General features: G+C 42.4%; 1 protein-coding gene across 1 annotated transcript in view; it reads left to right on the plus strand.

The window, feature by feature from the left end:
• Positions 1-15,915, plus strand: part of LOC135910991 (calphotin-like) — a 103,445-nt gene that overhangs the window by 41,891 nt on the left and 45,639 nt on the right. Inside the window, exon 2 of the mRNA XM_065443065.2 lies at positions 5,090-5,220. Coding sequence (XP_065299137.2) covers positions 5,197-5,220 — 24 coding nt within the window. The 5' untranslated portion in view covers positions 5,090-5,196. The remainder of the gene's footprint in view (positions 1-5,089; positions 5,221-15,915) is intronic.

The following is a 15,915-nucleotide window of genomic DNA, read 5'->3' on the forward strand; positions in this document are numbered from 1 at the left end:
ATGAGAAGAGTGAAATAGAAAGGGAAAGAATTAAACAGCGGATGCTATAACGTTTAACCTTTAACCACAATTGCATTCTTAGCTCGGTGATTACTTAGAACCTAAGATCCGGTTTAGGACTGACCGTCGTATGAAGCAGGTAGAATGTGGAGTACCGTTTTTTTTAAGCAGTCTATTTTCCGACCTTTGGGGCCTTTACCGGGAATAGAAGCTCTCGCACCTCCAACGTAGATGCTAAGTGATTTTTTACTCTGGCCCCCCGTAGGACAAAGCTATCAAGCAACTAACCCACGCGGAAGGCGAGGGCGTAGGATGCTCAACGTTTAACAGCACAAGGGTGTGAGAGGGTTCATACGCGGCAGATTGCACTGCGCGAGTACTCTGTGTGAAGCAACGGCGCGTCCCTCCGGCTTAATCGATCATGAGGAAAATGAGATGCGGCGTCTGCTTTCCATATTTTGTTGAGTATTTCCACTGTATTTTGATTTTCTTCGCTTCCAGCCTTGTGGGGATCGCGTCTCGTTAGCTGGCTACAGCATAAAGGATACGTTTGGGTTCAGCGCATAATTTCATTACATCCCTTACAGCGCTTCATGACCTGAACAGCCACTATCATAAAACTAAAGATCTCTCAAGAGATGTGAGTAAATGGTCAAAGATTGAGAGAAAACCACATTTGTAAGGCAGAAAGCTAAGGGGTGAACAGAGCGCTTGATTTGTGTAGTCTACGGGCGCTGACAACTTCATTGAACTTGGGACTGCCTTTTAGAAACACAGCCTTTTGAGCCCTAAATATTTTGATAAGAACTTCTAGTATTTCTTTTTTAGCTTAAATGTCTCTCCGGCAGAACACGCTGGCGCTAGATTCGCGCGATCACTCGTTTTTTTATGAAGCGCAGACGAATGATTCCTTTTTATGAAAACAGTTCGATAGTTTATAAGCTTTGACCAACAACATATGTGTTTATATTCGGTAAAGAAATTACTGCAATTGACTTCCCTATCATAGGTAATTGAGGACCCTGTACATCACCAACTTAGTTCGTTAGCGTTTCCGAAGCTTAGTAATTTGGGCTTAAGGGCGTGCCTTGGCGCAGAATGGTCTGCGGGAATCGAACAGGCGTACGTATAAATGACAGAATTTTCTTAACAGCTATGCAATGGTCTGTACATGATGGAGAAAGCTTGAAATGCTTCAAATCAAATGCTACTGCTTCCGTTATGGTATGGCATCCACTGCCGTGTTTCTTCGATACCTTAAGGTAGAGAGTAGCGAGTTTAAATTGATAGAAGGACATGTCACACTATGTAAAAAAAAAAGAAAGCAGGTACAGAGACAGAACAATGACAGGAAAGGTCAAATTTTCTGCCGTTCTTTTGTGTTGGCACCCCTTTTTCATTTTTCTTACGTACTTGAACATGTCTTTTTCTTACGAAACTTACGTTTAGGGTGCGGAAATTGATATTGGCAATGGGAAAGCTACCCAAGTACATTCATTTCATACAACGACCACGTGTTTTAACGGCAGCTGCTTGAAAAACCCGAAAAGAGTCCCGTAACGATCAACTACATTTTTAGCTCCAAAAATTTCCTCTTTCCTTTGCTAAACTGTACCAGTTACCTGCCTGACAAAACATTTGTTTATTGTGCGCTAATCACTACGCACAATGGGAAAGGGTGCAGAGCGACCATTCCATACAGGAGCCACATCGCTTTAACGGTGCAAATTGGAAAGTGAGCTGAAAACAGTGTAGTAGTATTTCAAGAAATGGCATACCTATGCACCATCTTAATAACACAAATATCAAACGTGCGGCGAAAAGAACACGTGTCAGATCATCGCAGGCGCTATCCTACAGAGTCCTGATAGGTCCCTTCATAACTGCTCAGTGCTACAGCTGCAGTATGCAGACAATCAGCTTTTATTTTACTGCTTATCTGCTGCTTGCCGTTTTATTTTACTGCTTGCCTTTTCTGCTTATCGCGTGTCTTCAGATAATGACTCTCGAACCAAACCCACTTGTTGCCGGTTCCGTCCTTTCAGTCAAAGCTGGTGACCCACAATGGCTAAGCAATTAGGCTGCCGCGCAGCCATGCACAAGGTCTCTGGTTCATTTCGAGGCATTGTTGGCGTTATGCCAACGAAGGCAAAATGCAAAAAAAAGAAACACTCGTGTACATAAATTTAGGTGCACGTCGAAAAATCCCATGTGGTTGAAATTTAGCCAGACTACCTAGGCTGCATGGCAATTGAGTATAACCAAGAGCGTTGGGTTTGTTGGTGGACATACAATAATTGTGACATATTGAATGCGCGCAGAAGGATAAACGGAAAAAGTTGAGACAGGACAGAGTGCTAGACCAACTGATGCTGAAGTCTAGGTATAGTACAGTGAATGCCTAACGCTCTGTCCTGTCCCAACTTTCTGTTTGCGTTGGCTTTGTTCGCGCGAGTAACTATGTCATTGCAAATCCCCCCAGGCGTCCCTTATAGACTCTGCTGCTTCTGATAGCTGAACCGTAGAACTTGATTTCTTTATCTAAAGCTCTGACACAAGCATTCACAAATATTTATCTTTAAGATGCTTTGCAAACAATTTTCTCACTTGTTCTGGAGCTTCAAAATGCGGTAAAAGGTTTTGAAAAATTATGTTCTCAATGACACCAAAAAAATTGCGAAAGGGCGTAGGGTGGCGGATAAAAAATACTGTTGGTCCCATCGTCGTATCTGGTAGCCCTTTTGTTTTAAAAGCTTGTCCAGCGTTAGCTTCGAGAGATACTATGTCTATCATGCATCTACCTTCCTGAAACCCAGCAGAATGCTCATGACAATACGTTCTAAACTGAGTTTCAGTGTGTACTAATTTAACAAACCCCCAAAAACTGCAGGTTGGACTTTAATCATATCACATGGGCACATTCGGACAACAGTCTCTACCTCCATGCGTGCGAACACAGGCTATTTCTGCTGTTTCTTCATACAAAAACGTTTTTCGTTCACCTAGACGTACTCTACGCAGGTTTCACACCACGTGGCAGTTCCTGGCGTTCATTCTGCGTATTTGATTGCCCAATGAAATAGGACATCAAACTCATTGAATGTTTTATTGTTTTTTCATCGTCGTTGACGCTGCAGCAGTACATCTCTCAGAAAATGTCAGTCTTCTTGAAAACGGACATGGACAAAATGAGCACAAGCCACGCATTGGTTTCTGCCCTATTGAGAGCAACTTGATGGCATTTTTTGTTATATTTCTGAGCAATAATAAGAGCGAGAATTTTACTACTTAATAACTTGTACGACAATCTGAAACATAAGGCAAACAGATATATGGGAAAAAAACCGCCAATGTTTGATTTTTACTTCCTGCATTCCGCCAGTAAATAAATTACCTGCTCTTTTCTCTTCTTTTATCCAGTGGCGCAGTAAGCGTCATTTGCATAACTGCGGTTGTTTCGCCTGACTTTTCTAGGACGTATAGAAAAATATTGGATAGCGAATCATCGTTCGGGATATTCTACACTTTGAATTTTAATTTCATTTCCATGTCATTTCACTGCATTGCGCGACACTCCGCTTACTTTGTCGCCGTCAAGGGCTGTTCCTGAGTAGCCAGTGCTTAGGTAAGAATTGGATTGAGTGAAAATAATCTATACATCACACCGGCCCTAGTTGGTACAGGCGAATGCTACACTTTCCTAAGATTCCAGGCCTCAATTTCGGCATTCTTCGGTGGGAGGAATCGCTCTGTGCCACCTAATATCTGCATACAATTTATGACGAAACAACTCAAGAGAGACAATTCTACTGCTTCTCTCGCTCATACTACATCAAACATCGGAAAGGCCTATTTGTATACATCAATTCCTGGTTGGCAGAATTAGAATTTTCGCCTCATCAATATCATTTGCGTGAACAGCAAGATGGCTCAATTTGACAAGTTTCACAGGATTGACTGGTGCGGTATACTATTACGACAATGTTTATTTTGTAGAGCGAATTCTCCAAAGCATGGAATAGACTAATTTAAACAGAAGAAGCAACTTCTGCATTACTTTATCGGCGAGCATGCAACGGCATATATCCGACAGGTAATAAGGTTCTTGGTTTCAGCTGGCGGATGCGCAGTTTTGTTCAAAGGTAATTTATAAAGTGAATACTCTTTAGTCCATGACTTACTTCAGGCTAACGTTCGAAAGCTAATCAAAGGACGGCATTAAGCTTTGGTGCCGACATTGTTAATTTAGGGCTTTTACAAAACAGTGCCATCTATGCTCTCAGAAAATCAAGTGTTTCAAGAAAACTTGGGCCCCCATAATCTTCCTGCAACCTGTTAAAACAGGACAAAAAGTAATTGCGCATATTTCTTCTGAAATAAAATAAGGCAATCAATATAACTTACTCCTAATGTCGACTAAGCATGGCTTCCGCAGGTATTTATTATGTGAAACTGAAGAACGATCCTCGACTGCCAAGCTTGACTTCCCTTCTGACAACTATCCATGCGCGGATAGTACTTTCTTTGACTTCTTGAAGACCTTTGTCAAGTCGTGTGCTAACGTACTTCGTTTTAAGTTGAGTGAGAAAACCTTGATCCTGACCAGTATTGATGGCTGGAACACTTTCCTCTTTAGTGGTCAGTCCTTTCATCTAGATTACAACATCCCTGAAATTAGCCGCATTATATATTTGCACACCCTTTTTAGTGCAGTCAAATGTAGAATAATTATTTTCCGATTATCATTTCCTCTTACATCTCCTTATTCGGCAATGACTGCACTCTGATTTGATAAGTTATTTTTCTATTTGATGTTAGCTGCTAAAAATGCTTCTGAGCACAAAAGACGAGGGCCTAGGAATAACCGTGCACGTAGGCAAGACAAGCGGTTGTCTGCACGAGCGTTTCTATAAGCGAAAGTTTGTAGTAGTAAATGTTTCTGAGAAGCCAGTGTTTTAATATCCACATTAACCTCGCAAACCGCACTCTTCAAACTATCATAGAGATCGGGAATACGTGCCACAACGGCTTTTACTTTATTTCTGTCGTGAAACTCGTGCATGCCACCGTCCTTTCTCATCTTTTTCAGACTACTTTCTGCAACAGAAAAAGGAGGCTGTCAGCGTGGCCCATGTCTTAAGGGAGTGGTCCACTTTTAAACTAGTTAGCACCGAGGTGCAAGCGGCCCATTTCTGCATGCAGTGCACCGATTTATCACAGGTATGGCCAATTTCATCGGTGAAAGCTTTTCTGTGTTTAAGACTGTATGGCACTAACGAGGGGAGAATAGTTGCGGGCGCACGTGTCAAGACAAAAATTAATTTGCTGCGAGCAGCTGCTCATGCCGCATGACATGTTTTGCAGGAGCATGAGAGAAAACATTGGCATGCGCGTGAGTTACACGCGCTTTAGGGATATCGAATCGCTGATGTGGCATCTGAAGCTGCCACGTGGAAGAATAGCATTGGTCGTTAGACTTGAGATGTAAGATTTGCAAATCTTTGAAAGGCGGGATGAGTGAAAAGCCACCAAAACCTTACTACATAGAACTGTGCTACGGATTTTGGCATGGGGAACAAGTTAAAAACTAGAGAGACAAGTCACTATGGGAAGTTAAGTTACAGCGACGTTCAGATGCTAAAATATTCTCTCAGGTGCCTTATTCTCTTGCAGATTTGCGACATCCGTTAAAATTGTGATGCGGCAATTATGAAGGCTGCTGTTTTTTTTTTTTCGAGAATGAGTATGTCCTCCCCGAAACACTTCCGTGTTTCGGGGAGGAGCATTGTCCACCCGCGCTCTGCATTCATACATGCGCGAATTTATGTTGTGTGTTAGACTTCGTGCAAGCGACGCTGAACATTACACGCAGTGGAACGTATTGAAACTCGGAAGGCACTGGAAATGTGAGTTTTCAGAATTCCAAGTGGTGTTTTCAGTATAAGGAAACGCAAGTGAGCGCAAGTGGCTGTCAGCCCTAGTAAGACGAAGTGAGTCCTCGAGGATGAGTGCCCTTGACCTTGTGTTTTTGTAACGTATACCTAGAAGTCATTTCCGTTTGAAAGAGTAAGCCTTATTGTTTTACTATGAACGAAGGATCGCTGACCATCAAACGCAATTTTATATGGAAGATGACAAAAATCTAGGCAAGTTGGTGCTGGTTCGTACTGGAAAGAGAAAAGGTTAAAATTGTCATACACCTGATTGTACCAGGGAGCTAGAGGATGCGATTTTTTTTTTCCTTTCTTGAACCTCCACCCAACTTGCGGGAGCTTCCGAAGGAGTTATTTGTCATAGTTGAAACAGTAACCCGGTGAAAACCAAGACGAAAGACACAACACATACGCTGTTTTTGTTGTTCGCTTCGCATTTATTTTAGTTGTTGTGGCCTCAATACGAATTTGTGACGCTTGCCTTCGTTTTAGATTTAACTTCAGAGATGTACCAGACACAGAGATAAAGTACACGCATATTGTGTAAACTCCTTGGCGAGTAACAACGGTTCAACATATTATTGCGGTGACACATCTTTACTCTGAACAACAAACCCGCACGCCCAGCCACTTAATCACATCTTCATTTCTCCCCCTCTAAAACACGGACACCTGCTGTACGCGCATCTTCGGTCGACACCGACCGCCAATTACGTCCTCATTTTATGCAGTTCTGACTCAACTGAGCGAATGCCGTTTGCGTGAGCTGGCATTCGGGATTCCGGGCATATTTCGAGCTAGGAAATCTGAGTCAAGTCAGTCTCCTTACGCGAGTGACATTACAGATGTGTGAGACGGCCGTTCTGCGAGTCATGCTTCTCCTGAACAGCTGATTTGTCATGCCTAAGTAAGTCGATCTTTCCGTGAATCCGAGTGAGTCTAATTAAGCCGGGGAGACTAAGAAACCGGGTAAGTCTGCCTGAGTCTGGTTTAGGTCTGTCCGATTCCGAATAAGCCAGGCTGAGTCTGATTTTGTTGAGCTTTATTGCGAGTGAGACACAATTTGAAATGCATCACATTTTTGTGGGTATGTAATAGTCAACTCTATTTAGGTGGCCGATTCTTGATTCACATATGTCATGACCTTGCTTTTCGGAGGATCTAGGTTTGGGAAACGTTTACATCACCTGATTAAAAAAATTATTGCAAGATTGAGACAAACTTGTGTTTAACTTATTCGTTTACGCTGGTACAAAGATGAATGACTGTTTTACACGGTGGAATCCCTGCACCTCTATGTATAAGGTACATCTTTGTTTACGTTCTTCCTCTAAACAGGTTTGTAACAGTAAAAAAATACGCCTTTTAAGCAAAATTTGATGCTTTTTCATGAGCTCTCGGATCCCTACGGGTAGAAAAGAACGAAGCTTGTAATGGAACGGACGAACTGCTCCAGCTGGATATTACACAACCCCGTCCGGAAATGAGCCCTGCGTCATTTTCCTTAGCAACACTTTGACATTTAGCAAATGCAGCGATAGTCAAGAGTCTAACTATGCGCCTCCGTGATCTGTTGTATAGAGAAATGCATGGCGTCGGACATATCGAAATGGGTGTCACACTACATCCTAAGTCAAACCCCGCTTATGAGAGTGCCAATTATGCAGGAGAAAAGTTCAAAATAACGTCGCTTACTATGCGTCCCGAGTGTTTGTGGTGCACAAAACAAAGGGCTCCTACTTACGTGGGCCGAAGATATGCGGCCCATTTTGTTAGCCGAACTTCTTTATGGGCCAAAAAAAAAATTCAACGAAATCATGCATATGAAGTGACCTGCTGAAAAAGGGTACAAAATCTGGTGGCAGAAAAGTTCAAACTAGCACGCTTAATATGCGTCCCGCAGGGCAAATGCGTCAATTTTATTTGGTAACAAATTTAGAAGTAAGAAGGGTTACTATGAATTTCAAATATATGTGGGCAGTAGTTTAAGCAGCTCTGTGTAAAAAAAAAATGCGTGTGTCAAGATTTTTTTTTTTACTTTTTAGCAAGTGCAATCACGCCATGGCGAGTATGCAAGGCTTCGCGCATCTGTAAACCATGGTATTTCACCCGAAATGCGCGCAACAGGATTTCATGCCAAGACCAGCATTCAAACTACTACACCACAAGCGTGTATTCCTATTTTTTCTTACATTATATATAGAAGCGAGTTAACATCGTATGAACACCACAAACGCGTACATGTGCGACGAGTGCATTTTAGAAGATTAGGATGTATCTCTAAGTTGACCTTTAAATTTTCAGCGAACGTGGATTCTTTCCATATGAAATAGAAGGATTTATTTTTAGTTGTAAATGGTTTTGTGTTTGCGTGTATGTCCGATCGGCAACAGTTGCGTGTCCTGCATATAACCTAGTTTGATGTTGGCTCGCAAACATATGATTTAATGGTACACTGTGTTCGTGCAGTGGGCATGGTGTTTGGCTCCTCAGCACTCACTTTGTAAATTTTTTTTCGATCGCATAGGTTCCATATTTAGATAAAATACCGAATACCGAAGACACGCCTGCCTTTCTTTCCATGTGCACGTTAACAGCCACGTTTGGGTGTCTTGTGCGGTGTGACGCTTTAAATATCACCGTTACCAACTAATGCATAGTTTTATTTTTTTAGATTGCTTCCTTGTGGCATATAAAATTAAATTCCTTGATTTTAAGTGCCCAATCCTCGACAGACTTCTTCTGCCTCGCAGCAATATGCTCATCGGCCACACTGTAGTGGTGGTGGGGGGGGGGGGGGGGGGCTCCGGAATAATTATGACCACCTGGGAGATTCTTTATCTTGCACGTAACGAACGGCACAGGGGCGTTCTTGCATTTCAGTCCGATAGAAGTGCGGTCACCGCTGCCGGAATTAGATCTCACGCTTTCGGGCTTAACAGACCGGCACCGCAGGTTACATATGTGCTTTAATCAGGCCGGGTGACACGTTAAAAACCAACGTTGTACGTGGGGTCCAAGGAGGGGATGCTGTGGGTGGTGATGCTGATGTTGCTACAGGCGGGGTCAGGCTGGCAGACCTGGCAGGCAGTTGGTCGGTGTCTAACAACGAAGAAAGTGTTCACACTTCATGCTATAGCGTTTATCGTGCGACATTATTTCAATGTCACGCTGAAGGCACAAACTGCGAATAGCAACAACAAAACTAATCTTTCATTTCACGATAAGGGAGAACAGCCACCTCATATGTACGGCGCAATGAAGCTGAAGGGCCTAGTCACACTTGCTATTTCCATTTCACACTTATTTGCCTATTTCTCATGCGTATTTTTCTATAATAAGGTTACGTCCTCGTTATACGCGAAGTGATGAGAGACTATAGATATGTACTTTTGCCTGCTGCCAATCTGAATTCAGGATGCATCGGTGCCTCTTAATTACTGCGTTAACAGTCACCACACATGACAAACAATCTGATAGGAGCGAGTTTCTTTTTTTTTAACAAGAAGCAGCATTTTGCTCATATCTGCTCGCATATTTCAATCAAAACTATCTTTGCCTTAACTCACGGGCGTGATGTGCAGCTTAATGCTGTTGGGTTTGTCGGTATTTCTAGGATATATTTGTTGATACAGATACGAAATCGATATGCGCGCTGAATACTAGTGGTACTAAACTGGCCTATACCACCAGTGAATGCTTACCGATAAAGTGGGACAAGTAGGTGCCCTTCTGTTCTGCGTAATAAACTATATTAAAATTCTGGGGTTTTACGTGCCAAAGCCACTTTCTGATTATGGGGCACGCCGTAGTGGAGGACTACGAAAATTTCGACCACCTGAGGTTGTTTAACGTGCACCTAAATCTAAGAACACGGGTGTTTTCGCATTTCGCCCCCATCGAAATGCGGCCGCCATGGCCGGGATTCGATCCCGCGACCTCGTGCTGAGCAGCCCAACACCATAGCCACTGAGCAACCACGGCGAGTAATAAACAATATGAGTTCTTGCATAAAACCTCAGCAGATAATGCCCTCTCATAGTTCTCTTTAGAGCACACCGATTTCCAAATGCGAGTGCCAATTATATTCAACAGATTTTTTGATTTACTAGAATCCTGACATGTCTATTCAGCATGTGCCCATAGCGTATTATTGGTGAATCTTTAAGAATGAGTTGTGCTATAGTGTGGCACAAATGAAGCAGAACTCTTAAGTGTGGGGATATCTGTCTTGTAATTCTTTGCGCATAAACTTGTCATAACTATTCTGCCGTTGAGAAACGTCATGCATGGCCTTCATCCTTTTGATATCCCTACATAGACATCTCATCCTAGATCTTCCTTTACAGCAGGAAAAAAAAAACAACACTATTGCACATACAGCCTTTGCTTATAATGTATTTAAATGATACTTTCACGTACATTCCAACATGTGCGGTCAACGTGCATAACTTTCTGTTTCGTTTTTTTCTTAGACGCTAATCTTTTTGCCATTGCGGAAAAACCTATTTTAGCGATATACTGGCACAAAACAGCATACCGATCGCTTGCGTGTATGCTGGCCACCTGCCCTCCTACACTGCTATAACTATTTTTTTTACTTGAACTCATTAAAATGCACGGCTTCCTAGAGTGCCCTTGATTTTAAGCCCTAAGGTGGTAATAGTTTCTAGCAACTAGATAAAAAACTAGAACAGAACTTGCAACTAGATATTTTAAACAGTATGCACGAGCTCTTTAAATATTCGTAAACGTTGAATGGCAATAAATACTATTTGATTGAAACCTTGCAAAGTGGCAATAATTACAATATTCCATACATTAAACACCCACAATATTCATGCCTATTTGGATCGCAAAAACGTGTTAATTTCTTCTTATTTCGCGGTTCCTTAAGAGAATGAAACATTTTCTTGGCAACACTTGAAATGAATAAAGTGACGTCAAACTGTATCACAAAAACGCGCCAACACAAGAAAGTGCAACACGTGCCAAACCTGAAAGGGGCCTCTTGCTGCACTCCCTGAGCTTCTCCTTTCTTTGGACAAGTTTTCTTTCTGTTTTTGCACTTTGCGCCATTTTCTAACGCGTTCACATTTCTCTGTCGTGTTTTCTTTTCCTTTTTCGTGCGCTTCAACGCAAGGAAAACGAAAGCCACGGGAAGGGGGCGCGTGCGGCGTGGACGAGGACACGATGGTGGCCATGACAGTGGTTATGAGTAACACGCTCTCAATATTCTATTGAGAGGGTGTTGCTATGAGCTACGCTAGGAAGGAGGGAGGGAGAGGTGAGGTCATAGGCGGCGTCGACGGTCGTGTCTTTGAAGCAGACGGGAGGCGGGCAGTGAGAATGATGGCATGCGGTTACGAGTGCTTTTGTTTGGGGGGGGGGGGGGGCGTGCCATTTTTGACAGTGCCGCATATACAAGGTTTATCATGCATGAGCCTTCTATGTGCATCCCAGAGGGCAGCTTAAGGGTCCGTCACGGTTAACACCACCTTAAGGGCCGCCTGTGTCGGTCTGTTTCGGTTAAATGAAGTACTGATTAAGTGCAACATCTTATCCAGCACATGGCTGAGAGTTTGGGGTGTGCGAAATTACGTGGTAGTTAAACATCTGTGGGCTTACCCTGACGTCTCCATTGGAATGAAGACGGAAGGGACAGCACGTCTATCGTCAGCGAAGCATCAGTGAAAGCTTTTGAGAAAAAGTACGCTTGTCTGAGGTGCCGCTGATACCTCAGACAAGCAAACCACAGACAATTTCAGACAAACCTCAGACAATCTCTACCGCTGGTACCTGAAGTACCAGTGGTAGAGATTGCTTATGCTGCTTTGGCTGACGCCGTTCGGGAGGACAAGGGCGCCCTCACTATTCGAGACTCGCCAATGGAGAAGGTGTTCTTCATGACCCTATGCCACATGATGTGCAAAGCACGCGACACCCAACGCTTCGGGACACCCAACGAAGTCTTCTACTCTACAGTCTTACAAATGCGCATTTGCGTTCTGACGCGCTCTGTGTAATTTCTTACCTGAGACTTAGGGGAAAACTGCTGGTATCGCAGATCCCCTTTGTCTTTGCGTTAATGCGAACGGAATTTAGAATGTTAAGACATTGGAAGCAGTCATATGTTACTGAAACCCAAGCGAGGAGTCCTAATGAAACTGCCCACTTCCTAAATAGTGCAGTACTCAAAGGTCAAGACAGATAGACTGGAGCAGTGACATCTCGCACATATCAACAGGAATGCAGGGTTTACGAATGCAGCATGAGGCTCCTTTACACGACTCGTAAAATAGGCCATGATATCCCCGCATAGAAATACACATATATGCACCACTATGACAATGGAACTAGCTCCGGAGAACTAAAAAATTCCGTCATTCTATTCGGGGTTGTGGAGGGGCTTATATAATCGAGCCTGGGACAGCGTCAAACTGGTGAGTGTGCTGTCATTCATGCCGACAGCAAAAAATTTATGATCCGGCTTGGCAACATCAGTAAAATAGGCACACCTGTCTGTGTCGTTAAGGTACAAAGACAGGATGGGTCATACCATGAATACAAAGCTGCGTTGTATAGTTCTAACAGGACGTACACGAAGAAAAGAAGGTCATTACAGAAGATGATGCCGGAACTGACAGCTGCTTTATTCTCCTTCAGAAAGCATATTACATATGCGTGCACAATAAACAAGCAAGAAGGAACAGGTGGGAAGCACGAATGCTCTATTACGATTGGCACGATAGTGTTTTCTTGATGTGCGCCCTGTTAGAAGTGTGTAGCACCAATTCAAATACGTGATTAAGAACCAACTAGCGTATGCGCAACCATTTGTAGGTTAGACATGAGGATGGACTGGGTGCCAGAACACGCCGGTAGCGAAGATAGCGAAACTGCGCATGTGTTGACGGGCGGTATCCCGACAACACTTTGACGCATTGCAGATCCGGCCTGCGCGGCACGACTCCAACCCGGCACCCTGAATTACTGCTGCATACTGAGGACGACGCCGCGCTCTCTACAAGCATCCGCTAGCACACACACACTAAGAAAAAAAAGAGTATCCCTTACTCTTTTCGAAGAGTCTGGACTCGTCACGTATACGACTCACTTTGTGGGAGACACCCGAACTCTATTTTGGCAGAGAGTCCCGAGACTATCTGTGCTCAATAGAAGGTGTTCGCGTGACTCCGCACACAATAGTCATGCATACTCTGTTGTAATAGTCGCCTATACCCTCTCAAAAGGGTTACAAGACTAGTGCTGAGGGAGTCCGTTAACAATTCTAAATGAGTCGAACGACTCAAGATAAAGTGTCACGTGAACACTGCAAGAATGATTCAGGTAACTATTCTAGATGAGTCTGATCACTCCAGCATGTGTGTCAAGTTACCCTTAGTGCGTGGTGCCGGCCTCTTGCAAATAAAGTAAGGTAACTAATCTATGTAAGTCGTTTCACTCTTGGATGGCAGTGTCGAGCCGCTTTTCAAAATGTGTCAACAACTCTTGCTGTAAGTACACACGACTACGGCTAGTTCTCAAGAAGACTACTATAAAAATACAACATAGGATAACAAAGAATCCACAGTAAACTTGACAAAAAGCACATGGCAGGTTAGCAAGAAAAAGTTAATATTTCATCAATCTTTGTTACTGTCTTCTGGAAAATTCAAATGTATAAGTCAGCACAGAATCACTATGAAAGCAAGACAGTTCTCTTTACCATTAAACTGGAATCAATAGCCAGCTACGCAAAACAGTCTTAAATAAATATCCAATATGTAGCCTGCAGCTGCATATGCATGACACTGCAATGCCACTCAGAACCATAATGAGACCCCAAAATAATATGTAACTCATGTAGAAGGTTAATTCACCACCGCACAAGTCTCTTATAATATGTCAAAATATTCATAAGTTCAACCTATTTCCCTGTTCTAAAAGACTTAACTTACGACTTAACATTCTAAGCAAGTAAGCTACACATAACAAATAAGAGAGGCTGCACTTATGTACAAAGGAGACCCATATAATGAAGTCCAATAAAAACAATATTCTAACTTAGATTACATTATCTATGCATTATGCTATGCTTGCTGAAAACAACTGGTTGGCAATTGATAATCCAGTCTAATAGTAAAAACAGCTGTCTTACCTTATGGTACTCTTGTTGGCACTTTTTCCCACACAATTTGTGCATGTTAGCGTAATGAAAATTGATCTGAAAAACACCACATTAAAAAGTTGTGCATCAATTTTATTCTGTCATACAACATGCAACAGTGTATAAAAACCTCATAACTGACAAAATTACAAAAATAAGTACAGCAACACTTACACTGATCATTTATTTATGTTGAGAAGCATACTTTTGCAAGACTAAGTAAAATAGCTGACACAGACAATTTCACAGTTAGAAATACCGCTAATACAAAACTTTCCCTAATGCAAACACGTTGACAAAATAAGTAGCACAGGCAGCTGTATTTTGTTACGGCAAAGATAGCGCATGAATGATGAGTACATGAGAGGAAGCAGAGCACATAAACAAACTATACCCAGCTGCATGCACGCAGCTGTAACAATACACATAGTGCACAAAGATCCAAAAGAAACAAAGAGGAAGATGTGAGGAAGGCTTCTTTTACTCATCACAAGTCACCCTGTAAGAGCACATTATGCACTGGCTGTAATCTATCCTCAGGACATACATGAATAAGTTACTTTAGGTGCCACATTTATAAATCACTCATACAATGTTCTTGTGATTTTCCTTATTCCAATCTTTAGCTTAGCAAGCATGACTGAGTTACGTAAAGCCTCCCTATGGCTTGGCACATATACACAAAGAAGTGTTTCTATAAACACTGGAGGTCACGGACGGATGACTGACACATACCTCTTTAATTCTTTTGTCTTTGTCATTATGATTACCTACCACAGTAGTCTTTTGTAGAGTGAAACACATCCAAATAACACACTGTGGGCAACCAAGTGTGAATACCTGTTCTCGATTTCTACCTTTCTCTGGTGTCCCGCTAAGGTAACAATGGCGCAAAGGATTGTCTTCCCAATGTATGCATTCCCATACAACAGGAGCAGATGATAAACCACATTAATGGTGCGTGAAATAAAGCATCTGTGCTTGACTTCCCACTGCCGCTCCAACCTGGAGTGATCTTTTTTTTTGCTTTGTATACACTAGTACAGGTGCTACGTAGTCCCCTTGGCACCCAAAGCAATTCTCACACCACAACAGGATGTCAATTTTTTGAAAAATTCTAAGCAGAACTCTCGTTATGGGGGACAATTGCGAACTTATATTTTTGCTTTGTATCTTAATTATGTTGTTGACCCTTAAATTTAGCCACTTTACTACTTTTCTGCAGACAGGCCATTGCACCAATGCTAGATTTTGAAAACACCGGAGCAGGGTAGAAAGCAAGAAGAGATATTTATAATTTGGGTGCCCTCTCTGCATTACATGGATATGTTTCAATGAACGATAAGACTACTTGGTAGATAAACATATAAAAGATAAGAGAATTAAGCTCAAAGCCTACTAAATTAGTAACTGGGAATTTCATAGGCAAATTAAATTTCCTGATTCCCAGTGATGAAACAGTTTTGAGAATATGTACGAAGGCAACCAAGTCACTCATTCTCACAAAGAAAACAAAATAAAAATAAGCAAGATTACAAGAACTTCGAACTTGCAACCTAAAGTAAGACACCTGACATGACTGATTTATGTATTTACTGAGCATAAATTACAGCTAGCGCATAATCTGCTTGAACAAGATGACAAACAATGAGTTACTGTTGCTTTCTCTCTGGGGCATTTGGCTCTTCTGAACACATGCACATTGTATGGCACAGCTGCGTGGATGTAGCTGGGCATAGTTATGAGTCAGCATCACTCTGTTATTATGGTCCTTCACTATTATCGTTATAATTTATATTTGGCAAGCAGTCT

This window comes from Dermacentor albipictus, chromosome 2 (genome assembly GCF_038994185.2).
Source record: "Dermacentor albipictus isolate Rhodes 1998 colony chromosome 2, USDA_Dalb.pri_finalv2, whole genome shotgun sequence".
In the NCBI taxonomy this organism is placed as follows: domain Eukaryota; kingdom Metazoa; phylum Arthropoda; class Arachnida; order Ixodida; family Ixodidae; genus Dermacentor; species Dermacentor albipictus.